The sequence below is a fragment of the Chaetodon auriga genome, chromosome 16 (genome assembly GCF_051107435.1).
Source record: "Chaetodon auriga isolate fChaAug3 chromosome 16, fChaAug3.hap1, whole genome shotgun sequence".
NCBI lineage: Eukaryota > Metazoa > Chordata > Actinopteri > Chaetodontiformes > Chaetodontidae > Chaetodon > Chaetodon auriga.
In genome coordinates, this window is record NC_135089.1 from 16,926,896 (window position 1) to 16,953,436 (window position 26,541).

The window sequence follows — 26,541 nt, forward strand, 5'->3', positions numbered from 1 at the left end:
GGGTGTTGGTTAGAAGTTTTTTATGGTGAGTACCTGTTACATGTTAAACCAGCTTGAAACTGTCCCGTGTGCTGTAACGCGCATGTGAACACTAAGCACTGTCTGCGTGGCGGCAGTGAAAAATCCTGCTTTGTGCATGTTACAGTGATGAGTACCACAAAGAAATTACATAAAGGGAAAGGCCTATGAGCTGTTCATAGACAGAGCTACAGAAAAACAAGCCAGCCTGTCCATCTGTCACCCTCTCATTACCATCCACAAACCAATCCTATTTAACACCCACGTCATCCTACAGTAAGCCACTGCTTACTGTATGAAATTATTTACCCTCTCTGATGCAGTTATGGATTTTCATTGTGCTAAGTGGATATACTGTTGCCCACAAAAACGTTATCATAGACCACAGTTTTCCCCATAGAGTTCAGGCCAGATTTACAGGATATCCTAACGTTTTGTGACAGGGCCATTTTCAAATGGCTCCTGATTATCAGGATGAGCCCAATGTACATGAGTGCAATTTGTCGGATAGCAGAAACTCCCACAAGTGACTGACCTCAAATTTTGTGTGTGTGTACATTAGTGAGTGAGATTCAATGGTTGCCAGAGCATAATATGGGACATGCTTGGTACTATATGTACCATATGATAGAGAAATTTCCCATATTACTATTAATATTATTGTTTACTGATACTAAAACATATGTGTTAATGAACTCAACCAATACGACCGGATTCACTTTGTGAACAGTGTTGTGACTCAAAACGAGCAACAGAAAGAAACGGGATAATTAATGAATGGTCAAATTTATGGAGGAAGGAGCAGTTTGGTGTGACGTTTTCCTTTAATGACTGTGCCCTGACAGCCAGAGAATGACATCATCGACGTTGTGAACGGGCGCGTTGTTAAGTAACGAGAGGGGGAGACAGACTCGAGTGGAGAACGGCCGCTCGTGCTGCTGGAGATTCTTAGGGACTATCAACAGGGAGTGCAACCAACGACGGATCTAAGAGCTGAGGGAATGAGAGCCACCAGAATCCGCTCCCATCCGTCTCTGCCCAGGCTCCTGTCTGACTGACAACCATCGGATCAGAACCTCCACCGAACCAGCTCTCGGACGAACCCAATATCAGGTGAGTGGTGGTTCGCGGAACCAGAGAAACCAAGGGGGAAAAGGGGCCTGATTCGGCCGAATCAGAGTCTAGTATTCACGGCTTACGGGAGAGGGGGAGGGGGCGAATAGTAGGGATGGCTATCTACACAGGCTAGTCCAGTACATAAATGGGTGCGGTTGTGACTATGATACAAAATGCGACGATGTGCGATATATAGTTACATTTCCATCTTTTAATTTCGACATTAATGGTGGTGCAGTACGTATTACGGTTCTGCTAACGTATTTCTACTAACGTTAGCTTACTCTTAGCAGCTAACGTTAACTGGTAACTAACGTAAATGCCTTCGGACGGTATTTTTACTTACAGCGTCAATGATAGAAACGGATATTTTAAAACATCAAGGTCGAAGGTGGATTTTACGAAATGTAATATTAGTTCTAGCAAAGATTTTTGCCCTTGTAGCGTAAATCACAACTGACTTGCTTCTAATCAAATTGCAACAAGGAAAGAGCACCGTAGCCTGACATCTACCATTAACGTTAAAAAATAAATAACTTAACTGTATATGTTTGAGATTTTGAAAGCGGGGGTTATATTAATGCTCGCATTTAGTGTTGTGTGTGTAACACGGGATCTGGCTGCGGAGTGACAGCTGTCCGAGTCTGAGAGGCGTAGCTTAGCCGTGTTTTTCATGTGACTGAAATCTCTGGCTCTGGGTCTCTGACTTGTTTTCTCTCGTAAACAGGACTGATTTTGAAGACACTTTCTACTTTCTATTCGATGTTATAGAAAGAAATCCTAAATTGTTTTACAGTTTGGATTCAGATGATTATTATGAGGTATATTTGGTTTAACCACAGTGTGCTGCCTGCTCAGGACATCCTGCAACCACAACTGCCACTAAGACTCCCCCAAAGCAGCAGATATGGACTGTGGAATCTTAACCAGTCCACTGTCCTGTAGACCATTACTCCCACCTCATGGTCCTTTGTCAGGTCCAGTGTCATAGGCTAATTGAACTTGCTACACATCACATCTTTAAGACAGACTTTGTGCCTAAGTTTTTTCTCTACATGTCTTTGCAATGCCAAGTTCTCCCTTGCTAAGCTCTTTAGAATCAACATATGAACACATATACAAATGAAAACTGTATAGAAACAATGCAATTTGCAATTGTGTGTCACTGCTCCGGTACCAAGTAATTAATCAGTGGCACTCACTGTGTAACCTTGTGATTAATGTTGCCCCCTAAATCGGGTTCCTGGCTGCAGCACATGACATACCCTCTTGGTGTAATGAAACCCAACCCTTTATTAACCCAAATCCATCTGCATCCATCACATTCACTCTGGCAGGCTGTCCTCTCATCAGCTAGAGTTGACAAGGAGGTCTAGGGGCGCTGCATATCATACAGTATGCTGGTCAGTTGACGTTTTCACTTGAAGTGAGGACAGTGCATTGCAAGTAGTTTGGAGTTTGAGTCTTTTAACAAGGCTCAGATCGTCCAAGATGTGAGTATGTTAGCCATCATCACTGAGAAAGTAGTTTTGAACAGAGCTGGTGTCAGCAGCTCTCTTTTTAATCCCACTGCTTACAATCAAGCAAAGCAACTTCTGGGATAATTTATGTTGTGATGAAGGAGGCTCTGGATGGAAGCGGACTGAATGCAGAGGACTGGTCCAGCAGAACTGATGACTGTTCTGTTTGAGTTGGCATACCCACAAAACTGAGGTTATCTGATAATGTTTTGTTTTGCTAATTCTCTTAGTTTTCAGACTATTTCATATTTTTTATAGGGGGTGTAGGTAGAGGCAGGAATCAGTAAATATGCTGTGCTGTATCTCATGTATTAGTATTATATGTATTTCTTTTCCTCCCTTCACTGCTTTTTGCTGATCTCACTTCAACCACCTCCCCCTCCCAGTCCTAATCATGTATCTCTGGAGGCCAGACTAGCTGTTTGCTGATCAGTTAAACATGTGGTCACTTCAGTGTTGCTGTGTTTGTGTGTTGACCCTACAATTCAACAAGGGAATATAATATTCCCTTGTTGAATTGTCAATGTCACATGACTGGAAGTGTTATTTGAAGATGGAGCAATGCTACATTTGGAACGAGAGCACGCTGTTGGTGTAAAGAGCTCAGTTTTTGTTTACATGGTGTTCCCAAATTGGTGGGTAGGAAGCAAATTGCTTTGATAAATGATGGTCTATGCTGATATGTTCTCTGCAGCACTTTCTGAAGTTCATCGCACAGAACTGTCTGAGGGCCTTGACACAGATAAAGCCAACCAGCGGTCCGCGGCTGCTCGTGCCTTCCTTCCCTTGGCAGTGCTAGTACAGAACAGTGGAGAGCTTAGTCTTGCTCTTGCAGTGGCTGCACAACGTTGCGTGGCAGAGAGAGCACTAAATAAATGATGATTCTGCTCCAGCATCACGTGCAGTTTAGCTCAAAAGATGCACTTCATTTCACTTGATCTTTGCCACGTCTTTGTGCTCGTGCAGCAGTTGATTCTAGTTTCCAAGTGGCAACTTGCATTTGATTGTAGCCTTCATTCTGCTGTTTCTTTTTCCTCTCCTCCCTGCTTTTGCTGATCTCATTTCAACCACCTCCCCCTCCCAATCCTAATCATGTATCTCTGGAGGCCAGACAGCTGTTTGCTGATCAACTAGCCCTGCTCAGGCAGCATTGTCACTCAAACACGTGGTCACTTCAGTGAGCATGGGACTGATGGATCATAATGTGAACAGCTGATTGACTCGAGAGTACCATCCCTCATTCTACTACTTGGGAGAGTCAAGAAAATAGTCCAGTTATATTGAGTTGAGTTATACAGTAACTCATTCTATAATATTTCAGTGATAGTGGTGAGAGAAAAGGGGGTTAGCACAGATGAGCTAGTATGGAGTCATGTGTGCTTTGCTTTCTTATGATCATCTCTGTTTGTCTGTTGGTGGCAGTGACGACTTGCAACCATGGAGCTGAGAGTGGGGAACAAGTACCGGCTCGGGCGAAAGATAGGGAGTGGTTCATTTGGCGATATTTACCTTGGTAAGTAAATGCATGCAGTATTTTATTTTTTTCACATCTTACGCAACATTCCATGTGTCTCATCTGTTAAGGTTCTTTCCACATTGGTTTCTGGACAGTCTCCCTTTTCAAACTGTACCATTAATTTCCCCCCCTTATCTGGGCACAGAGCTTGATTTTCCTTCTTATTCATCCATCATTGGCCTGGAAAGGGTGCAATTGTTATGGCTCTTACAGCCGTGTTGTATTTTTGTGCATCTCCTCAGGTGCAAACATTGCCACCGGTGAGGAGGTAGCCATCAAGCTGGAATGTGTGAAGACCAAACACCCACAGTTGCACATTGAAAGCAAGTTCTACAAGATGATGCAAGGAGGAGGTAAGGAGTGAATGTAGCTTTGACATGCTTTGCAAGATTCTTCATGCATTCCTTACAGTTTTTTTTTTTTTTTTGTCCCTGGCAATATTATATACGTGAATACCCTACTCAGGCTCTGAAAATATGTGCAATGAATTCTTTTATCAATAAGAATTTGACTGAATGAATGTTATCTTTTCAAATGGTTGTGATTGAAATCCATCTTAGCTGAGCCTACATTGATGAGTAAAGGCATTTTAAAGAAATTGATTATCTTCTGTAAGATTTACAAAGTTAAGAAATACATTTGTATTTGATGCAAAGTTTGTTGTATGGCAAGTAATATGAATTATAGATGTTACAGTATTAAGTTGAACAAACTTTATGGTGACAGTATATGTGTATGTGTGTATTCTAGTGGGTATTCCATCAATAAAGTGGTGTGGTGCAGAGGGAGACTACAACGTGATGGTGATGGAGCTGCTTGGTCCCAGTCTGGAGGACCTATTCAACTTTTGCTCCCGGAAGTTCAGCCTAAAGACTGTCCTGCTTTTGGCAGACCAGATGGTATGACACAAAACCACATGTTAAAACCAGAATGAGTGGAATTTGTCAGTTGCTGTTTGTACACACACTGTTACCCCTCCACCCTGGCTCAACGAGAGAGAGCGTGAGAGCAGCGGTGCTTGAATGAGCTTAAGAATGAATCAAGAGAGGGAGCGGTGTTGGCAAGAACAAAGCAGTGAATTAGAGAAATAGCAATAGTTACTTTTATGTTGTAAAGCACAAAGAAACATGCCCGCACCTTGGTACACACCTCCCGGATTTTGTGTGAGTGCAGCCGAAGTGCACACTTCATCCTGTCCGCTGTGGCTTTTCTGCTCAGCTTGGATGTGTAGCTCAGTCAAACAGATGCGCAGACATGCAGTTCTTCATCCACCCATGATACAGAGAGCAGAGGAGAGAGACAGAGATGGGGATGTCACATGGTCACTAGTTTTTATAAAGTACTGACCTCACACTTTGCATGCTGTTTTCTGCTGGTGGCTATACCCCCATTGCCCAAAGGTTGATGCCCAGGAATGTACTGAACATAGCAAAATATGAAAATCCAAGCAGAGGACAGGGTCTCTGCAGATACAGACACCACCACACTTTTTTAGTGGTTCATAAGTGATGATTGAGAGGGATGTTTTTGAGGAAACCCCCACTCATCCTGCCTTTACGTCAGGGGCATTGGAATTAAGATGTTTTCACCGTCCCCTCTGTTAAGGTCCCACTATGTGAAACAGTTCTGTTTGCAAGTAGACTACAGAGAGCTAATATTTATGATCCCACTAGGTCATGTGCATGGCCTACTTGGCTTTTATTTGTTGGTGCACACTCTATATATAAACAATGCACATGATTCCCCTGAGGGCTTTTTTGTGTTTGTTTTTTAAGATTATGGATGGTTTAGTCTCCACTACTCTTGTGTATCTAGTGTACTTAGCAATCCTGGCCTCTTCTTAGACTGTGCTGGCCTAGATATTTCATACATAGCTCTTTCAAGCTCAACTCATCTCACCTTTTGTTTCAACTGCAGCCAAGTTGCTGCGTCAGTCCTCTATATGGATGTTTGACTCTCTACTTATAGCCCGGGGTCATCACCTTCCCTTGTCCTGTCTTCATATATCCTGTTGTCCTTCTTTGTCCTTCTTTTTGCCTTAGCTAGCGCAAGGTGTTGATGTATCAAGTACACCTACTACTGTTCAGTGACAAAAAATTTATTAGAAGACAACACAGGGAATGTGCTGGGTTGGCAGCATGTAGAATGAGGTGTTGTGGCCTTGTGGCCATGAACTCATGTCACAATGACACTCTCTAATGAATCCTGTCTGTGCACTGAAGTATTTATGTTTTGTTGGACAGAACCTGACAGTTTTGCCACTCTTTGTCTCATGCATCTTCTTCAGATAAGTCGCATTGAGTACATCCACTCCAAGAATTTCATCCATCGGGATGTCAAGCCTGACAACTTCCTAATGGGGCTTGGCAAGAAGGGTAATCTGGTGTACATCATTGACTTTGGCCTGGCCAAAAAGTACCGTGATGCCCGTACACACCAGCACATCCCTTACAGGGAGAACAAGAACCTGACTGGCACGGCGCGCTACGCATCCATCAACACACATCTTGGAATTGGTAAGACACAGTGGAGCATATACACAGACCTGGTTTATGTACCAGATTAGTTACTTGTTATTCACAACATTGAATTAGATCCTCATAAAACAATAGTGCGGTTGGTTTTTGACCCCTTGGCCTGGTTATTCACACACATGTTGTCAGGTAATTCTGTTATAGTCCCGCATGATGATGCTTTCTCAAAAACCCCTATTAGAGTTGATGCGATTCATGTTTGTTTACATTCCATGTATTACTGTCTTGGCAGAGAGGTTAAAGTGCCTAAAGTGCGGATAACACTGAATATAGCCGACGGAAGTTCAGCAAGATGCAATGTGTTCAGTCCAGTCCAGGCCTTGCATCATGCAGCAGGCCCATCTTGCCTCTTTTTTTTTTAAATGGAGTTAAAATGTAAAGAAAATATAAAAATTCACGAATTCCCCTTCGATAGAGCTGCTTCTAAACACCGTGTTAAATGTGATTAATCAGAGCTGTCTTGATGATATCCCCCTCTACATGACATTCAGCCCTAGCCTGGAAGTGTAATGCACTGCACTGGTTGTCAGACTTTCCCTGTCAACGGTTGTCTTTGGATTCTTTATTTAATGAGTCACATCCCTTCTCACTGTCTTTGTCAGAACATAACAATTCCCCCTGAATATTTTAGCATTTTCTAAATCTGGAGTTGTTATTGGGGCTTAACTTTCTTCAGCCAGGAAGCAGTTTGTTTCTCATTGTCACCCCTATCCCATCCCCACTGTTTCATTTTGGACGTGTCTCCTCTCTGCATCGTCTTTTTGTTTATACACACCCTATTGGATCACACAAGGGATATGAAGGCAGAGGACTCATGAGAGAGAAAAAGGAGGAAATGCCATCTGGGATGGCAAGCAGCCCTGTTGTGGTGTCGTCATTTCAGTGCAATGCTCTCTAAGACATTGTGCAGAGCATTTTCGTATGACTAACTATTTTAACACACTCCCCATCTCATTGCAGTGTACCAGCAGAACAGTTGCAGCCCCAACAAGTTACTTACCTTTATACTTTGGTTTGATATTGACTTTCTGTTAAACAAACATTTAAGTGAGAATGATTGGGTGTGATTTTGCTGTTAGACTATTTAGCCTTACTCTGAGCCTAAAATCATTTGATTAAGTAGCTTATTTGGAGTTGTAGTTTTAAATGTAACAAGTAGGCATTGAACGTGGAATTTAAACAGCCAGCAATGGCAGTTAATAACAGCTGAGATGCATGTACCTTGCTTCCACTTTAAAAAGCATATATAAACACAGTGTTAGTGTCAAGAAGTAATTTTGTCTGCTTTTTTCAAGTGCTGGCTGATGAACAGGCTACACAAGTTCCTCAGTAAGAAGTGCCACATTAGCACCTTATTTTGTTGGGTTGTCAAGTCAGAGGACACCATTCTAGGGGGTTGAAACTGCCCATGCATCAACCTCTATTTAAACTTGAAGAATCATGGAGAGCATTTCTAATTATGTCAACTTGTTAGAAATAATTAACAAGAAAACAAACAAGAACAGAACACAGTTAAAAACCGTTACATTCAAGACCGGAATAGTTTGGAATCATGCTTTTAACCTGACCTATAGGTACAATTGTGTTAACTTTTAATGGGTGTTGTAAAATGTTCCAACTGTGTGTGAGCACAAGAACTAGAAGCACTTCTCTCAAATTCAGTGTGTTTGCACACAGGACTTTCATTAGCCAATCATTTGAACAGATCAAATAATGACTGTGGGACCAGTTTAATAACGAAGGGATGAATGATGGTAAGATGGTAAGAAAAGGTCCACAAGATTCACAACTTAAAGATCACTACAACCAAAGATCACTTGAAAGTGCAGTAACTAAAAATAGTGCTATTGTCCGAAGGGATGTCCTTTTTCATTTTTTTTGACTGCATGAGCAGACTTTTATTTGCCTGTATGACTGCTATTGTGTGGGTTTACAGGCCACTGTGACCTGTGACTGACCACAGGCGATTGAAGAAGATAGTTTATTATTTCAAAACCGTAAATAGGGCCAGGGTAAATGGCCCTTTTTCGTAGCACTACTGCAGACATCTCTCAGTTTTCTCACTCTTGTTTGCACTCTCACAATTTTCTGTCCACAGAGCAGTCCAGACGTGATGACCTGGAGTCTCTTGGCTATGTCCTCATGTACTTCAACCTGGGCTCACTTCCCTGGCAGGGCCTCAAAGCTGCTACCAAGAGACAGAAGTATGAACGAATCAGTGAAAAGAAAATGTCCACACCCATTGAGGTTCTGTGCAAAGGATACCCTTGTAAGTAATGTGTCTTTGGTGTCTCTTTGTATATGGCAGCAACATACCTGCAGTTCTGAAATACTCTGCAGCTGCAGCATTGGGTTTTCCTCATTATGGAATTGAACACTAACAATGCAAATGTTATCTAAGTCTCTCCTCATTACTGTTTCCCTTTTTTATCCTCCCACAGCTGAGTTCTCCACATACCTGAATTTTTGCCGTTCTCTCCGTTTTGATGACAAGCCAGACTACTCTTACCTACGACAGCTCTTCAGGAATCTTTTCCACCGTCAGGGTTTCTCCTATGATTATGTCTTTGATTGGAACATGCTCAAATTTGTAAGTTTACATAACGTGTTTCCAACTGTGGTATTGATGATTGTTTTGGTGCCTAGCTGCCACTTGGATCTCTTATCACAGTGCTAAAAAATCGAACTTTTAAACAGCTTACAATATGATGCAGCTTCTTTAGAGCTACTTGTTGTTAGTGAAAAGACTTGAATGTGGCTTATCTCATCTATCAGGGTGCCAGTCGGACAGCCGAGGATGGGGATCGGGAGAGGAGGACAGGAGAAGAGAGAGATGAGCGGATTGGAGGAGCCCCCAGGGGGTCTGCATCACGGGGCCTCCCCCCAGGTCCCAACCCTGGAGCTGCCAACAGAGTCAGGAATGGGCCAGAGCAGGCCATCTCTAACCCTGCCTCACGGGTCCAGCAGTCTGGTGAGTGTACTGTTAAATTGCTTAAGTCTTAAACCCCTGCTGTCTGTTTTAACAGAGTCATTCTACGATGACACTGCAATTTATTTTTCTTCATAGTCTGCATCAAATGTAGTTCTCAATTTTCTACTTAATTTCAGGCAACACGTCACCTCGTGCAATTTCTCGTGCAGAGAGGGAGAGGAAGGTGAGCATGCGGCTCCACCGTGGGGCTCCCGCCAACGTGTCGTCCTCTGACCTCACAGCCCGTCATGACCAATCCAGAATTTCCACATCACAGGTGAGAAGACACTCAAAGCCCCTTTGGTCAGCCATGTGATGGAATAATTTTGTGTGTGTGTGTCCTCCTCTGAGTCTTAATTCTGTTATTTATTTTTATTTTTTTTGCAGGTCAGTGTGCCGTTTGAGCACATGGGGAAGTAGAATTCTTTGTATGCACATGGAACTGACAGGTGAGGTCTAATTCACTAACTTACTCCACACACTGAATGCAGAAATCCACCACTCACCAATCCATTGCCCTCTCTGATGACATCACTCTGTCGTTGCAGGGCTGCAAAGTATATTCATTGCTCCGGATTATTTTCCTTTTCTTTTTACCTTGTTTTATGAAAAGATGATTGCCAATGGACACATGGATCTTTGGAAAAGGACAGTAAATCTTGGAAGGATCCAGGGAAGCACACGACAGTATCCAACGTGCACTCTTTCATGAACTTGCTGAACTGTGGACCACCACCACAATACAAAAAGCAAATGAATAACAGTTACTGTTACATGTTACTCCCATGGTTGCTCATGCCTGCTCCACTCCTCAAAACATTCCCTCAGTACCTTCTGTCTGACAAATGTGAAGAACTGATGGCATCCTAGAAGCAAAAAGGTATCAGGGACACACGCATGTTTCCTCGTCAAAGGTCAACTTTTGTGACTGATATAGGCTTAGTAAAGATTTATCTTTTTCAGTTTTAACACCACAGAAACATTTCAGTGAATGTCGCCCCTTTTATCTTTCATGAAGACATAAATTGGAGCTTGTTATGAGTTTCCTTGCTTTTTTTTTTTTTTTTTTGAGAGAAATAACAGCTGAAAGATGAAGAAATAGGGAGAGGTAGGTGAGAGGATAATGGAACAAAAAAAAAGAAAGGTAACTTTGAAAAGGATAAGTAAGTGATGTTTTAGCTGTTGTAAAGTTTCTGGTGAAGTAGCATTTGGTGCTTGCTTGCCCTTCATTCATGTCGTGATGATTTGCTCTCCCTCAAAACTCTGCCACCAAAACCTCCATCAGCCCTTATTTTGCCTGTTTTTGACATGCGTGTTTTCTTTGGTTTTAATGGGAGTGGGTAAGGTGAAGAATGAGCATAGATATTGCAAAGACACACTCCAAGTCTTGAGGGAAAGCTCCTCAGGAAATTCTCAGTGTATTTGACCAGAGACCATAGCTGCCCGTTTTGGCTAACAAATAGTGGCTGCAATTTTTATGATAGTTCTTAATGTTACCTTTTTTATTCTTTTGTTATTGGCGGTCATAGGGCAGGGGGCAGGCTCTGTTAGGGATGACTCTTATAGGGGTGGGGACATCCATTTTTTTTTTTTTTTTTTTAAATGTTTACTTCACTGTAAATATTTTTTTTTTATTTTGATGTAAAGCCAAAATGTGGTTATTTGTTTTAAGGTGTAAAGTAGAAAAATGCATACTAATGACATAAATTGGGGCAGGGTTCAGAATTTTAGGTATTTAAAGTACTAAATTGTGGGGTTGGCTACTGTTACTCTGCCAGCTGGGTCATCCAACATTGTGTGTGAGTGCATGTGTGTGTGAGTATGAGAGCATGAGATGCAGTGACTCCCTACTAAGAATACAAGATTCATTTTGAACGTCGATTGTTTTTATCTCTATTCTCTATTTATGTTAAAACTATTTTTTAATTGTCTGAAGTAACTTTTGTCTTATTTCTGTTTTATTTCATCTTCCTGTACCTTATTAGGAGTAGCTTGTTTGTCCAGGTTTATTGTTTGTCCCTTTGTTCTTCGGTTCTTATGCTTCAAACCTTGTCCACCTCATGTCATATATAGGGCTTTCAGTGTTCCTTCTGCAGAAATTATACACTAATAGTTTGATGTCACCTTTTGGATTTTAACCTCCAGCAATCTTGATGATGTCATGCAAAAGAAAACAACTGATGCAATTGCAGGGATGTGTAAATAGCAGTGCACTGTGTGTGTAATTATGTTTGTACAAGCCACCATGACCCAGTGGTATTGTAACTGTTGGGTTGGGAATGGAATAAAAGAAGTTGAGGTAATGGGGATTTCACTTTATGTATTGTGTACTGATATCTTGTACAGTTCTTTAACACTTTATTTACAACAGTATTTGTGTATATTTTATGAAGTAATAAAATGAATAACGTTGCTCACAACCTTTCTTGCTCATCTTTCATTTACTGCTGCATGGAGAGTTTGGTTTTAGTGTTTTTGGGCACAACCGCAGCACATGCTGTGCAGTCTAGTCTATACAAAGTTACATCATGTCCAATGGCAAGGACCTGGAGATGTGAAGAGCGTGAGTGCGCATGCGCCGACGGAGAGGAGTTTGTGCTGGCAGCTGCTGTTGGTATAGTGAATTGCCGATGATGCTGATGTGGAAGAAATAACGGTGTCCAGTTTACTAGCTTTGGATAGGAAATGACAAAGTAAACACAGTCGTTTTTCTTAGACATAATACTGGAAGTGAGTGCGTCGCTGCTTTAAGTCGTGTTATATTTCTCTGCTTTGTTTTGACTTTCGGGAGAAAAGCAACAGCAAGCTAGCGTCAGGCTAGGAAGGCTTGCTAACGTTAGCTAGCAGCGCTCGGCGTAGTTCACGCTCAGCTTCCGACACTTGCCTTTAGAAAAAAAAAGGCAATTTTCAGGGCTTCAAACAACGATGCAGCGATAAGATAACCCGGCTGGCTGTCGTCTGAATGTTAACGCTCGGCCAATTAACTTTCTGTACTCCTTAAGGTTTGCAACCGACTTGAGACGATGAGCTAAATTGATGCTTTGATTCAGACCAGCGCAGATCAAACAACTGCAGAGAAGGTAAGTAAAGCAGCAGGATGGAGTCAGGAGCTCAGCTCAGCAGCTACCGTGTTTTCAGCGCAGTGTGATTTTCTCAACTCTTAGAGGGTTTCAGTAGATCATCAAAATTAGCCGTACTGAGGTAAATATTGGCTGGATTTCCGTGATATACTCACTCTTTCTCTTTAATGCCTCACGGCTATATGCCCTGAAGGTTGAAACCTGCTCCCTCGCTCTTTGTGGGATTTGTTTTAGTTGTGGTCACTGCAAAGTGGCCCTATGGTCTTCGTGCCTCTGAGTGAACACATCCTCAGTAATGGCCGACAGCTTTACAGTATGTTTCAGGCAGCTCCCCCCCAGCCTTAGGACTTATGATGGTTTGTCACAAAGACTGCTGATTCGATTGAGGTCAAAGTACAATGCATGTTTTGAAACCTAAGCACGGGTGCAGTCAGCAGGATTGATGAGTTGCCTCTCTCTCTTGTCTGTGGTCCACTGGGAAGCATCGAGCTTTGTTTTTGTAAGTGCAAGCTGGTGCTCGTATGTACTGAACACAGAACTCACCCCATAAAAACCTATATTCATTTTCCCCAGATGATATAGATATTTTTTATTGATTTTTTTTTTTAAATATGTCAATCTGTTTTGACTGATTTACATGCATCCAGTCATGGTTGGCAGATAACTGAGTAGAATCCATTTTCAGACTAGTTGTAGCAGTGATGATGATAAGTGGTAAGACCTTCCCCTGGTATCAGTGTATAGTACATAACATCTGTTTGGGCATCGAAAGGAAGTTTTTAGATATGCTACTTGAAGTTAATCACATTTAAATGTTTTGTTATTATGGAAGTCAAACTGGAGCTGCCTGCTGTGTCAGAAATCACTGAGCGAGAAGTTTGACTAAGTAACAAATAAGATAAAAAGTACACCAATTTAAAAATGTCTGCACTGAAGAAACGTAGTAAATCCATATTCTGGTTACGTCTTCCTGGCATTTCTTCTTCTGTGTGTATGTGTGCGTGTGTGTGTGGCACGCTGATGTGTTCCTAGTTGCTGCATTGCCACAAGCTGATTGAGGCTTTGGCAAGTAGCATGAGTCATCCATGAACACACTGAGCACTAGCCTATATTTAGCTGGTGTGCAGGGAGGGTTGAAAGTCATTGTGAAATTAGTTTTCACTGTGAATGATTAGATTACCGCCTTCCTGGAATCCACACCAAGACACTGACGTGGTTGGAGAGATGACAGTGCTTGGAGATGTGCGGTGATCTGATCATGAGGGTGGCGGCACATGCAGCATCTTTCTGGATGCGTTTGATGTTGCTGGCTTCGGTTTTGGCCTGTCTTGTTTTCATTTGTCCAAGTCGGCGTTGCTTAATTACGTGATTCACACTTCTCATATTTTCCCTTCACATACATTACTGTTGAAATTTCGAGTTAGAGGGATTTTCCAATGGATGTGATGGTTGATTCCCATTCTGCTGATGAGGTCCACATGCTGTCGAAGCATTACGGGTGATATAAACCAGACAAAGACAATTCAGCCTGCTTTGGAACTGCGCTGTGCTTAGTTTGTTGAGAAAAACATAAATATGATGCTTAAAGCTGCTCAACAATGGGGAAAAAAAGTATATGCAACTCAGTAACACCCATCTTTTCCAGCTACAAGCATGCTTCTGGATGAGATTACATTGTAGTTTTACTCTTATTTCAGTTTTTCTCAAGAATCTATCTTATTGCAGAATCGGCAAGGTACCTGAGGCCACCACCCTCTCTGAAGAAATATGTTTGTGTTAGATGCTGTTTCCAGCGACACGCTGTCTCGTTTTTGCACTCAGCAAGGCAAAGAGAGAAAGAGGGGGAGAAATTGGGTCAGCAGCCCTCAGCTCATTGCTGTCACACTGATTCGCTGTGTTTGAGTGATCCAGCGCCCCCTCCTCAGTGTGTTGGTGTGTGTGGTTTTTATACTCCTTATCAGCCTCTCCTCACCCACCTACCTCATGCCCCCCCCTTTCACTCACTCTGTTTTGATCTGGCTTCATCCGTCTATCCACACTGTCTCTTTTGCACTGCAGATCTGTGCAATGTCCTACTTTGCTCTGTAACTCTCTGTTTTCTCATTCTAACATCAGCAGATGTTGGCTTGAGATTTAGGTCTCAGATGGCGCAGGCCTGTTATGATGCACATGCACATTATAGTGTGTCATTCAACCTTTATAACCTGGAACATGAGGCTGTGCTGCTGAGTGTTGCTGACCATGCTTATTTCGAATGTAGGGGCTATTATTGCTTTAAGAGCGTCTTCATTAAGTTTCCTCTACTCCCTTTTTTCATACAGATGAGTCAACTTTGGCGGCGAGACATAACCCTGTCAGAGAGGTTGGGGAATGACTCTCCTGTCGGCTTTGCCCCAGGGCCTCCAGCCACTGTGGCCCCGCAAGGATCCAACTCCTCCTGGATACCAGAAGCTCCATTGGTCACACCAGAGGAGCCAATTTTCCTCATGACCTCCACTGCCCAAACCATATCAGGTTTCTTTGTTTGGACAGCTCTTCTGATTACATGTCACCAGGTAAGGAGAGCCTGACATTTGGAGGTTGCACATGAAGATTTCAGTTTCTGTCTCCACAACTAGTTATTTTGTCCAGCAACAACTATGTGTAGTGTCTAAGTAGCAGTGAGTGAAATACTATATATCATCTTGGAGGATGTTAGAATGATACATTCATGACTTTAAAAGATCAGAAGTTTAGAAGTTTTTGCACAAGCCATGTGCAGTCTGACACCGTGTTGCTAATGCTATGGTCTTACTGAAATGAATGAGGAGGTTAAGCCTCATTTACGCTGCGTGATCATCAGCCTGGATGTGGTCTGCTTACTCCCTGTATGTCACTCTGGTTAAGTGCAGCAACTTGAAACAAAGTGCAAATAAGTGGTTGCATCTGTTTTTACTGCCTTTGCTCACAGCCTTTGGACAAACAGAGTGACGGAACAAAACCTAAATATTGCTCATGGCCTTTCAAACCTACGCACTGTTCTCCCTTTTTTCTTTTATCACTCATGTGTCATTGAGCACAAACAGCTCCTTTTCAGCAAGATCAAAAAAAACAGTAGACTCATTCACATGTAGGAGCATTTTTCCATCAGCCCCTGTTATTCTAAGGCTCTATATGTGCACATTCACACGCTGAACACCTGCATGCACTTCGAAATATTTCCATGTAGCTTTTCCACACTACCTGTTGTACAGTGGGTAAACACTGAACACGTCCATGAGGGTGTTTATGGTTCATACACATTTAGGATTTGGGGAATGAATGACAAAAGCTGGATTGACTTTACTGTTTTGAGGGCTTCCCACTAGAGTATGCATCAGATCTGCCCAAACCATCCTCCTAAGATAGTTGCAAGCATTAAGCATTAGAAATAAATGATATAAGGACTACCTTATATAAGTGCTATACAGTCTGTTTTCCACTGCATGGTACGACTCAACTCAGCTCACTTTTGGTACAGGTAATTTTCTGGATTTTGTTTTCCGCTGCTGATCACACCCCATCAGTGTGTGTGGGATTGATTTTTAGCTGTGCACCTGGAGGCACAGGTTAATGATTTGTGGTCCATTGTTTGCTGCTGCTCTTCAAATACAGGCTTAAAGAAGAGAGAGTGTGTCTGTGTGTGCACGCATGTGTGTGTGTGTGTGTGTGTGGGGGGGGGGGGGGGGGGGGGGGGGGGGTGTCACCTAGCAACAAGCCCGACGAGTGGAGTGCACCGTCTCGCTTGGTGTGTTGTCACCCACCGTTTGTTATTTTACCACAGGTGTGTGTCTGTTTACAGGCCAGGGAATGTGATAGGTGGGACATTGTGTAAGCGGAAAGGAGCCAGATGGAGCAGACAGAGGTGCTGGTGACAAAGGCCCACCCTGTTCTTCCTGCTGTCTGCTGCTCTCAGTAGGAGACAAAAGCCCAATATCAGTTACCCAAAACAACCCCATGTGTCAGCGCACACACACAACACACACCTTTCAAACCCACAGCACTCCACTGTGCAACTTAGGCAAATGTTTACTGACTGGGCAGACAGACAGGGTGAGAACACACATGCAGGTTTCATGAGGCAGCTGACCTCTTTATCTGCCGCATTCTGAGCTGTAGTTTTACAAGGAGGCCTCACCTCACCGTGTCTTTTCAGACCTCATTTTTCCTCATCCACATCCCGTCCACATTCAACTTTGAGGGGTTAGAGGAGTAGGTGAGTTGGAGTTATCACATGAACAAGCCTGTTTGGATAGTTGAGGTAATCATTACATCGATCTGCACATTAGATGAGCTGAGATTATGACTGCATTAAGAAGCTCGTTATGCTTCTCTTATCAAATCTGTTCTTTTGTGACCTTAGAGAGTACGTCATCTGCTCCATCTCACAGGCATCCCGGATCCTTTGGGTCCACAGAGCCTTCATCTCCCTCCTTTGATTATTTAATTTCACTTTTGGCTTTTGCAGTATTTCTAGCACGAGCAGCTCTCTCGCAAAAGCCTCAAGGCTGATGTTATCGGCAAGTTACCAGTCAAAACACCTAAAGAACGTGCTGCATTCACTCACCTCCACCCTTATAGATGGAATTTTTCCCAAATGGAACGGTGTGTGGTGTCTGATGTCGGTTTCAGGCTCAGGGAGTGACTCACTTGTGCACCAAATTTGTGACAGAATCACAAAAACACAGTAGGAACGATGTAAATTGTGCCATAGAATGGATATTTTCAGATTCTGTATTTTGGTGAATCCATCTTCACTTCCATCTTTCTTTCTTTTTAGATCTACATGCACCTACGTTACTACAGCTCTCCAAATGAACAGAGGCACATAGTTCGGATCCTCTTCATAGTCCCCATCTATGCCTTCGACTCCTGGCTCAGCCTTCTTTTCTTCACCAATGAGGAGTATTACGTGTACTTCGACACAGTCCGCGACTGCTATGAAGGTGAGTGCGTAGAGGAACACTGTACAGTCCACTGGCACAGCAACATGTCTGCTGTATTTGGCATGCTTTTAAGCAGCAGGCCGATGCTCATCACAGCGGTGGGAGTGAGTGTTTTGTGTTTCAGTGTGTCTTTTGACTCCCAGTAGAAATAAGGGTGTGAGAATTTATGTGTGATACCTCAGTGGCAGATGGCCTTTGCAGTGTCTTCATTTACAAAGGTTGCCATCTTTGTTCTCATGTCTCTGTGGCCTCTTGGGATTGCAGGGGAGGGGAACCCTGTTTCCTAGCAACTGTATGAAAACGAGCAAATCCTCGTGAAGACTTGTAAAAGGCTTGTGAGCAGAAAAATTGTAAGCTTGGTTTTTATCTTAGCAGCCAATGATGCATCTAGTGTGTCTAATTTCATGCAGAAGTTTAGAATAGAACAAGCAATTCTGTATCATGTTATGGTTAAGAAGAAAATCCTTTTATTCCTTATCCTTTTATTTCATCATCACGAGTTTTATTAGGATAATTGCGTGCTTGTATTGCTGAAACTTAGTTTGATGTACAGGAAGCCAATGATAACACATTAGATGGTTCAGGCTTCTCAGTTGTGAGGATTTGCTGCTTTTCTCTGTTTATATCATTGCAATTTGAATTCCTTATCATAAACCCATGAGGTAACATCATAAAGTGCTGTCCCGTTCCTGTTTATAGCATCTCGGGTCCTTGTAACCTCTCGCACTCTCACACTTGCCAGGTGACGTCAACGATGTCCACACGGGAACAGGGCTTAATTAATTAATGATTTAGGGGGGACATTGGGATTGGGCCTCACTCTCCTCCTCCATGTTTTGTCTCTTCTTCTGCAGTAGTTAACAAACCAGCTTGGAGGTGCATTACCACCACCAACTCTTGCTGTCGCAAGAACGACGCATTATTGCCAAATAAAAATCTCTGGACACCTTTCTACTGTCGCATGGTATATACCATCATATTGCCCAGCCCAGCCTTGGATTCAGAACTTGTGATGGCCGTGTATTACTATCACTGTGTACTATATTTATTTACTGGGAGCAGTTTGGTCAGTCTGCTGTACTCTGGAGTGTCACCCTACCTTGTAGCAGTTGTTACAGTGGCTGAGAGAGGGCACGGGAGGGCAGCACCTGTGGCCTTCAGGCAGCATAAGGTTTATTTCTGCTGCTGTTTACACAGCACGGCGCAGGCCTGTTACAGTTAGTGGCATCTACTGCAGGTAAAGTACACACAAAGTGCAGTTAGTTCACAGTGTTTAGAGAAACTGGCATTTTGCATTATGCAGTCTTAGAATGGACCTTAATTCATTCTGAATTGCTGTACATTTGCAAAATGTGTGTATGCGTTGTTGCTCTTGTTTTTAGCACTCTTGGATATTTATGCACGATCAGATCAGTTCCATCTTTCATCTTGCCCGTCCTTAAATTAAAACAGCTAAAGTATATTTTTCAGTGAAAAGCAGGGGTTGCCAGTGTGCTACAATCACAGGCTCGCTTTCAAAGCTCAGAGCTGAGGCAGTAAGGAGCTAGTGTCTGTGGGCTACCCTTAAATTAGCCTGAGAACACCTGGGGCAGCAGGACACCAATTGCTGGGATCAGTATGCAGCACACTCATGTTTATTTAAATTAGATGTCACTTCTCAGCAAAATGCCCAATAAATTGGTGTTTTCAGAACAGTCGGTACATTATTGACGAGTGCACAGGATATGATGTAACTGTCCTGCTTTTTTTTTGGGACTTCCTGTCTGAATGTATAAGAAGCATAGCTGTTAAAGGTAAGAGCAGGCATGTCAGCGGTCTCAAGGCTTGAATCTGAAGCATTTCTTCCAGTCAAACACATCAGCAGGTGATTTGTGGAAGTTTGCTTTCTGTTGCCTAACTGTAACCATACCGTGGGTGGGCGGTTCATCTGAAGCCATGCATAAATAAAACAAGCCAAAAAAAGCAACCAGTGAAGCTGGCTGCACCGATTCGGCTGATTACATGTCAGGTCCGACCTGTGGATAGAAGAGAGAGGGATTAGAGACACACCAGGTGTAGCTTCGCTGTTAGGCCCATGATGCTGTGGAAGAATACTGCGAATAAAGATCAAAATAACGTTTTAACATGCGATGCTTTGTGGTAGTTATGTAACACATTACATGAGTGACACTTGCGTAACATCTGTGTTATTTCTCTAAACCGGTGATTCTCAAACTTTTGAATGAACGACGTTCGTGGCCCCCACCCCACAACTTTCATCATGTCGCCCTGCCACCATTGTGTGGCAGGGTGACATGACCATGAGCCTTCCTCACCGTTTGCTGTCTTTAACATTTCCACAGGCGTCCTGTTATCACACTGTTCCCCTTCTGCTCCCAGCACTGGAGAACTCTACCTTACAATTATGCTTAGGCTCACACACAGCATCACCCAATCATTTCTAAGCCTGCTGATGGGGATGACTCACCTTTCCTCCTCGAAATGGCAAGCTCAGCAGTTCTTACCCAAGAACATAACCGTAATTATGACAGTTTCACCAAGTGTTGACAGCTCTGTGTCATGAACCGACTGCTGCTGTCGCTGTCATGCATCAATCTGTTTTTGGAGGCTGTTAGAAATAACTAAACCAGCAACATTACCGTGATATTTTTTGTAAGAACCTTGATATAAATGCAGGTAGGTTGAGGCTTTCTGCTCAGTTACCTCTGACCCGTTCTCAATTCAAGATTCACTGCATCAAGCACATACTCCAGTTAGGACGTGGAAAGTGTCGATGGCTGTTTAATGTGCTGCTAACTGTCACTCTGACAGCCCAGTAAAGTTTTCTCTGTGTGACTCTCTGCAGCCTTTGTCATCTACAACTTCCTGAGTCTGTGTTATGAGTATCTGGGTGGAGAGAGCGCCATCATGGCCGAGATCAGAGGGAAACCCATCGAGTAAGTCTTGTTTGCTCTCGTCTTTCCTTTTTTTTTTCTCTCTCTTGTTCTATTCTCTGTCTTTCTGGTAGAAACAGTTAGTCTCTTCATGTGAAAATAGCCGGCATACTTTTCCAGCAGTCCTGACCTGTATGAACCTGCACTCCCCCTCAGGTCGAGCTGTGTGTATGGGACCTGCTGTCTGTGGGGGAAGACGTACTCCATCGGCTTCCTCAGGTTTTGCAAACAGGTACAAATCAAAGGGTTGTGCTTTTACAGAAAGATGAACAAACACTGTTCACTGTAATGCTTGTTTCATAATAAATAAGCCAAATGTTACAAAATCTATATTTATTTCCATACAACATGAAAATCCACCAGCAGAGAAGTTAAGATTGAGTTACTGCAGATATGCCAGCACAGGAAGTGTGATGTCTTTTTAATGTGCTTGTCATTGAAACTTGCTCAATGTCGGACGCTAGATAAATGAAAGTCATGAGTGAAACAAACTGGTGGAGCATTGCTGCTTTTATTGACCTGGTATTTCTCCTGACATCATTTTTCCTACCATGCTTACTTCCCCTCCTCTCTCTCTCTCTCTCTCTCTCTCTCTCTCTCTCTCGCTCTCTCGCTCTCTCACTCCTGCCTCCTCAGGCAACTCTCCAGTTCTGTGTGGTGAAGCCCCTGATGGCGGTGATCACTGTCATTCTTCAGGCCTTTGGGAAATACAGAGACGGAGACTTTAAGTATGTTTCCACAACAACACCGACATCACCCGCTGTCATTCACAGCAGTGATTTCTTGTGCTCTGACTTCCTGTGTTGTGTCACAGTACTGCAGACCCAGACCATCTTCAGCCAGAAGTCTTTTCTGAACATAATGACTGAGAAGCTTTGGTTGAAGGAACCCTCTAAATGCAAGACAATTCATGTCTCTAGTTATCTCTGCTGTGCAGTTCTTAGGTCATCACTAGAAAGTCCTTAATGAGGGTTGCTATAAATACACATCAAGTGTGCTGCTCTACAGTCCGAATCTCCATCTTTTAATGAACTTAATCTGCATATTTGTGCACCAGGAAGCTCTGCAGCTTGCCAACATGAGCTTGTCTTGTGTAGCTTCTTTTCTTTTCTTTTTTTCCCTCACTTAGACTTTTTTCTGTGTGTCGAAGCTAAAGCGCGCTCTTTTCCCTCCTCCAGCGTGGCCAGTGGCTACTTGTACGTGACCATTATCTACAACATCTCGGTCAGTCTGTCGCTCTACGCTCTCTTCCTCTTCTACTTTGCCACTCGTGAACTGCTGGTCCCGTACAACCCCGTGCTCAAGTTCTTCATGGTCAAATCCGTCATCTTTCTCTCCTTCTGGCAAGGTATGAGGCCACGGTTTGAAACCAACCAGCCATTATTTTGCTCAGTAATCTGTAGGTGTGTTTTTATTTATATTGTGTACATTTGAAGGGAATTTCCAATAGGTTGGCAAGGAAAATTGATTTTTTTGTAATTGTCTAGTGTGTGCAACAGGATTACATGCTGTAATTAAAGGACAGCTCTGTTCCATGCATGAATTCAGTGGTTTCCTCCGGATGGTGTTTTGCTGCTGTGGTGAAGTGGTGTGAATTCTATGACGCTGCATTGCACTGCCAGAAATAAAATCAGAAGAAGAATGTGTGAAAGCAGGTCGTGTAACCTTACTTACTGACTGACTGAGTTCAAGTTCACATCAGCTTCCATCACCCTTCGTGGATCATGTTTGTTGACACGCCAACCTTTCCACTTTTTGCAACAGGTGTTTGTTCAGTCTCTGGGCCCCCAGCGCTCAGTATGCAGATGAAAACTGACTCTGTGCCTGTTTCCTCCTTCTCGTTTCTGTTTTCTCTCTCTGCCTCTCTTTGTACGATTCAGGAATGCTGCTGGCCATTCTGGAGAAGTGCGGAGCCATCCCTCAGATCAGCTCGGCTGACTTCTCTGTGGGCGAGGGAACAGTCGCTGCTGGCTACCAAAACTTCATCATCTGCATTGAGATGTTCTTTGCTGCTGTTGCCCTGCGCCATGCCTTTACTTATAAGGTCTACATGGACAAAAGACTGGACTCATACGGTAAGGGAAGTGCGTGCATGTGAGTGTGTTTGCAGGCATTAAGAGGCTGAAAGATGGGTTTGATAATGATCCTGTATGTTGTCGTGTGTATTATCATCAGTGTGCTCTGACAGTCTTGAAGTGGATCTGGATACAGACTGATTTGTGCACACAGAGCTGATCTGACCTCACTCTTTGTGTCCCAGCCTTTTTACTGTACAGATTCTATTTTTGACACTCTCTAAGCCTTTCTCTTCTTGACTTTCTTGTGTCTCCTGTCTCTCTTTGTCTCCCCTATCTTCTTTTTCCTCTTTTCTTGATTGTGCTGCACTGAAAGGCTCATTTCCTATCTATGGACAGTACGGTAGGTCTGCTGTTGGTTATGTTTCCTCTATATCTACAACAGTTTTAACATTTCAACAGGTGTCCATTCCAGTCCTTTTTTGTTTGTGTTTTTGTGTTTGATTGTGGTTAATTTTCCATTATGTTAACAATGTTTTCAGTTCAGCATGACATTACATTTAAAGTCATGGGTCTACATGTTGTCTAGTTCATTTTGCAGTCGGTGAACATTTTGTCTTTTCTTTTCTCCTGGCTCAGTGTTTTTTAGTCTGTGTTCCCACCCAGGCTCAGTGGTGTCCTTTGGCTTTCTCTCCCAGCTGAAGACAGATTTATTTATTCCATCCTGCTGATTGAATTTTGCAAAATTCATTCATTCATTTTGGCAACATTTCAAAGACTGATTTGGAAAAACTAACCTGACAGTTGGATGGAAACATTTTATATCTTTCTCACTCATCTGTCACGTTCATATCTTCTTCCTCGTCCATCCTGCTCTGTTGTCTCTTAAGTAATATTCCAACCTTCCTACCTCACGTCTAGGTCGCTGTGCCCCAATGAAGAGCATCTCCAGCAGCCTGAAGGAGACCATGAATCCAGGGGACATGGTCCAGGATGCCATCCACAACTTCTCCCCAGCTTATCAGCAGTACACCCAGCAGTCCACACTGGAGCGAGCGGGCGGGCCGCCCCTCTCCCGCAGCCACAGTAACCTCAGCACCCGCGGGGACAACGAAAAGACCCTGCTGCTCAGCTCTGATGATGAGTTCTGAGACTGAATCACTTTACTCCTGTAGCCCATATTGAATTTTTTTAGCCATGTGAGACAAATCAGATCTTCTGTTGCGACCTTAACATGGAAGATCAGATTCTGTTTTTTTCTTTTTTTCATGTCAGACTTATGAAACTATGGGTAACAGACTGTAGGAAGGGACCGAGTGTTTTTTACAAGGGAAAGAGGAAGCAGAAGGAAACAAGGGAGCAAGACGAGGATGGAAAAGAGAAGAGAAATTGAGATGTTTAGACATTAGGGTTTACTAAAGGGTCAGGTTGTCGTTTCTGTTGATGTTATAGAGGCCATTACTGACAGAAACACCACATCTATATTCACCCACCGAGTGTGGATTAGTACAAATAACCGTGCCTGCATAAAGCATCCTTATGCTGCATTTTAAACACCACAGCAAAAAAGATATGACAGAGTGTATGCTAGAGCAAATAAGTGCCATTTTCATCAGAAACACGCAGCCTCCTTCATCTTTTGTTTTTCATATCAATCCATGCTTCGTCTCACTCCTCTGCCGACTCTGCCTCGTACCGAAACATTGCCAAATAGAAGGAGCAGTGCCCCGTGCTCCAGTTGAGAATTAAGATTCAGAATTGATTTATAGTCAAGGAAAACTTAAGAGCTATTGAATTGCCAGGCTTCATTTTAATATATAAGAATTGAAACACAGATATCTTTTTTTTTATTTAAATGTTGTATGACCTTGAAGGTGTAACTCGTTTTAAAGAGTAGTTTGTTGGAAAATTGTTATTCCTGAAATGTTCTAAATAGTCTGTGTCTGTTTTCATTTTGTTGTGGGTTCATATGAACAAGTGACTCAAAAGATTAATGGTTCGACTCCAGCTGTTGGCCTGCCTTGGGCTCCTCGCACAACAGCGCTTGTGCAGCACTGAGGGAACAGCTGTAGGAGAGATTTGAGTGTGTGTGCAGAGAGACTGACGGAAGGACAACACCCACACAGATTACAGATTACTGAAGAAGCAACACTTCCCCTCAGAGCTGGCCCAGCTGTGATGTGCTGCTGTGGATTGTAATCCCATAATTAAGGGCATTACATGTAGCACAGAACAGGCCTGCCTCTGCTGGTATTGTTTATAATGGCCTCGCCGCTATAGTAGTGAGTGATTAAGGATGTTGTCGTTACAGACAAATAAGGCCGTGCAAAGATGTGTCAGATTTTAAATCTGACTGGACTTACATCTGGAAAAGGAATATTTGGGCATTAAAAGTTGGTTATGCAAGGTGAAAGCACGTAGTCAGTAAATATAGATAACCAGGAGGCACACTATAACAGAAGACTGTGATGCATGGCAGAAGAAAACCTCAAGTGAGTAAAAACCATCAGGCCTGCCTCTCATCTGTTTCTCCCCCAAAGATAATAGAAGCTGTGCTTGAGTTAACTGTTAACACGATTGCTAATAAGCATCTTAGCAGAGGCCGCTGTAGAAGTCGCTTGCGGTCGTGATAGTAACTGTTTGGTGGCGGAGTGCACCAGCATAAAAGCTCAGCAGATCCTTTTGACTGCTGCTGCCTCTAAATGTGCGATCACTGTCCTCCTCCTGTTGAGTGCAGAGTCCAAACAGATTTGGAAACATTGACTCAAGCCCATTGACTGCAGCTTAACAAACAGTGCAGTCCTTGTGAGTAATGAATGTATTCAGGTCGAAGGAAACAGCCAAATCGATGTGCGTCCTCAGAAGAGCACAATCAGCTTCATAATGCGAAAATTGCATCCAGTTAGCAGAATAATGGGCGTGTTGGTTGAATTGATAAAGAGTTGGTTTCCAGCCATGAGCGCAAACATGTATCCCTGCCAAACACATTCTCCACTCGCATCCGTCTTTCTACTGAACCTGCAGTGCTTCAGTCAAAGGCACCAATCAGTGAATTTGTTCTATTAATGTAACACTAACTTAGTAAAACTGAAAAAGTGAAATTCACTGCCTTATACGTCTTGGTTCAAAACACGATCAAATGATTTGTTTTGACGTAAAGCTGAATATATTTAATGAGGAAATATGCCAGAGTGGAAAGAATGTTGTAAATAGAGTTGAACTGGGCACTGTGAAACATCCATCATGATCATCACTGTAATGGTATTGCTTGGTATAGTGCTTTAGTTTGATATTTTAAATTTCATATATTCTCCAGTTTTATTTCTGTTGTATACTTTTTAATTTGTATATTGGTAATAAATATCTCACATTTTGATGCTATATTGGTTTCTGTTGGTGTTGAAAAGGAAATAAAAGACAAATGCAGACAAGACATTTGTCAGGTTTTTTATTTTTTTAGTTACAGCAACCAGCTAAACCTGCAGTTTACATGTAAAATATATATTAAAACGCTGCTAAGATGTAAGCAAATGATGTACAATGAGCTGAATACCTCCAACTATAATCACGTTTAGTCATCTCTTTTCGTACTCAGATGTCAAGATATTATTTAGTGCATACTTATAGTTTTTGTAATTGTTAAACGGGATTAAAAAGGTCTGTGGGGACATATCAGAAACGCTCCTTTTTGTCTCAGCCGAAGGGGCGTGTACCTGTGTTTGACTGACAGCTGGGTGGCTGCTGAAGTATCTCTTAGCTGTAGGGAGACAAAGTAAACAAACTTCATCATCCCTGCTGAATGCTCGTTTGGCCGCTCGTTCAACCAGCTAAGGTGCAGGACACGACGTGTGTTCATGTTTTTACGATAGATAAG

At 42.8% G+C, this 26,541-nt stretch overlaps 2 protein-coding genes across 4 annotated transcripts; both read left to right on the forward strand.

The window, feature by feature from the left end:
• The first annotated feature begins 905 nt into the window (after positions 1-905).
• LOC143333773 (casein kinase I) lies at positions 906-12,095 on the forward strand. Its single transcript, XM_076752058.1, has 11 exons — positions 906-1,131; positions 4,077-4,167; positions 4,413-4,523; positions 4,921-5,069; positions 6,458-6,686; positions 8,803-8,973; positions 9,146-9,294; positions 9,480-9,675; positions 9,813-9,952; positions 10,063-10,124; positions 10,224-12,095. The coding sequence occupies exons 2-10, from the start codon at positions 4,092-4,094 to the stop codon at positions 10,093-10,095; spliced, it is 1,254 nt and encodes a 417-aa protein (XP_076608173.1). The 5' UTR covers positions 906-1,131; positions 4,077-4,091; the 3' UTR covers positions 10,096-10,124; positions 10,224-12,095.
• Positions 12,096-12,248: 153 nt separating this feature from the next.
• On the forward strand, positions 12,249-26,100 carry LOC143334153 (transmembrane protein 184B-like). Of its 3 annotated transcripts, none has more exons than XM_076752712.1 (11): positions 12,249-12,368; positions 12,678-12,755; positions 15,077-15,310; positions 17,554-17,719; positions 20,565-20,655; positions 20,809-20,884; positions 21,289-21,380; positions 21,831-22,000; positions 22,533-22,727; positions 23,044-23,070; positions 23,589-26,100. In XM_076752712.1, the coding sequence occupies exons 3-11, from the start codon at positions 15,077-15,079 to the stop codon at positions 23,816-23,818; spliced, it is 1,281 nt and encodes a 426-aa protein (XP_076608827.1). In that variant the 5' UTR covers positions 12,249-12,368; positions 12,678-12,755; the 3' UTR covers positions 23,819-26,100. The 3 variants fall into 3 exon arrangements, with proteins under 3 accessions (XP_076608827.1, XP_076608829.1, XP_076608828.1); XM_076752713.1 differs by having other exon boundaries at positions 12,302-12,405; XM_076752714.1 differs by lacking the exon at positions 23,044-23,070 and having other exon boundaries at positions 12,259-12,755.
• The last annotated feature ends 441 nt before the right edge of the window (positions 26,101-26,541 follow it).

What these genes read in the sequence shown, in the direction of transcription:
- LOC143333773 (XM_076752058.1), top strand. Translation starts at nt 4,092, where the DNA reads ATGGAGCTGAGAGTGGGGAACAAGTACCGGCTCGGGCGAAAGATAGGG. An exon ending in TCTGTGCAAAGGATACCCTT is followed by an intron (nt 8,974 to 9,145) that starts GTAAGTAATGTG and finishes ATCCTCCCACAG; the next exon opens with CTGAGTTCTCCACATACCTG. An exon ending in ATTGGAACATGCTCAAATTT is followed by an intron (nt 9,295 to 9,479) that starts GTAAGTTTACAT and finishes CTCATCTATCAG; the next exon opens with GGTGCCAGTCGGACAGCCGA.
- LOC143334153 (XM_076752712.1), top strand. Translation starts at nt 15,077, where the DNA reads ATGAGTCAACTTTGGCGGCGAGACATAACCCTGTCAGAGAGGTTGGGG. An exon ending in ATCAGAGGGAAACCCATCGA is followed by an intron (nt 20,656 to 20,808) that starts GTAAGTCTTGTT and finishes ACTCCCCCTCAG; the next exon opens with GTCGAGCTGTGTGTATGGGA. An exon ending in TCCTATCTATGGACAGTACG is followed by an intron (nt 23,071 to 23,588) that starts GTAGGTCTGCTG and finishes CCTCACGTCTAG; the next exon opens with GTCGCTGTGCCCCAATGAAG.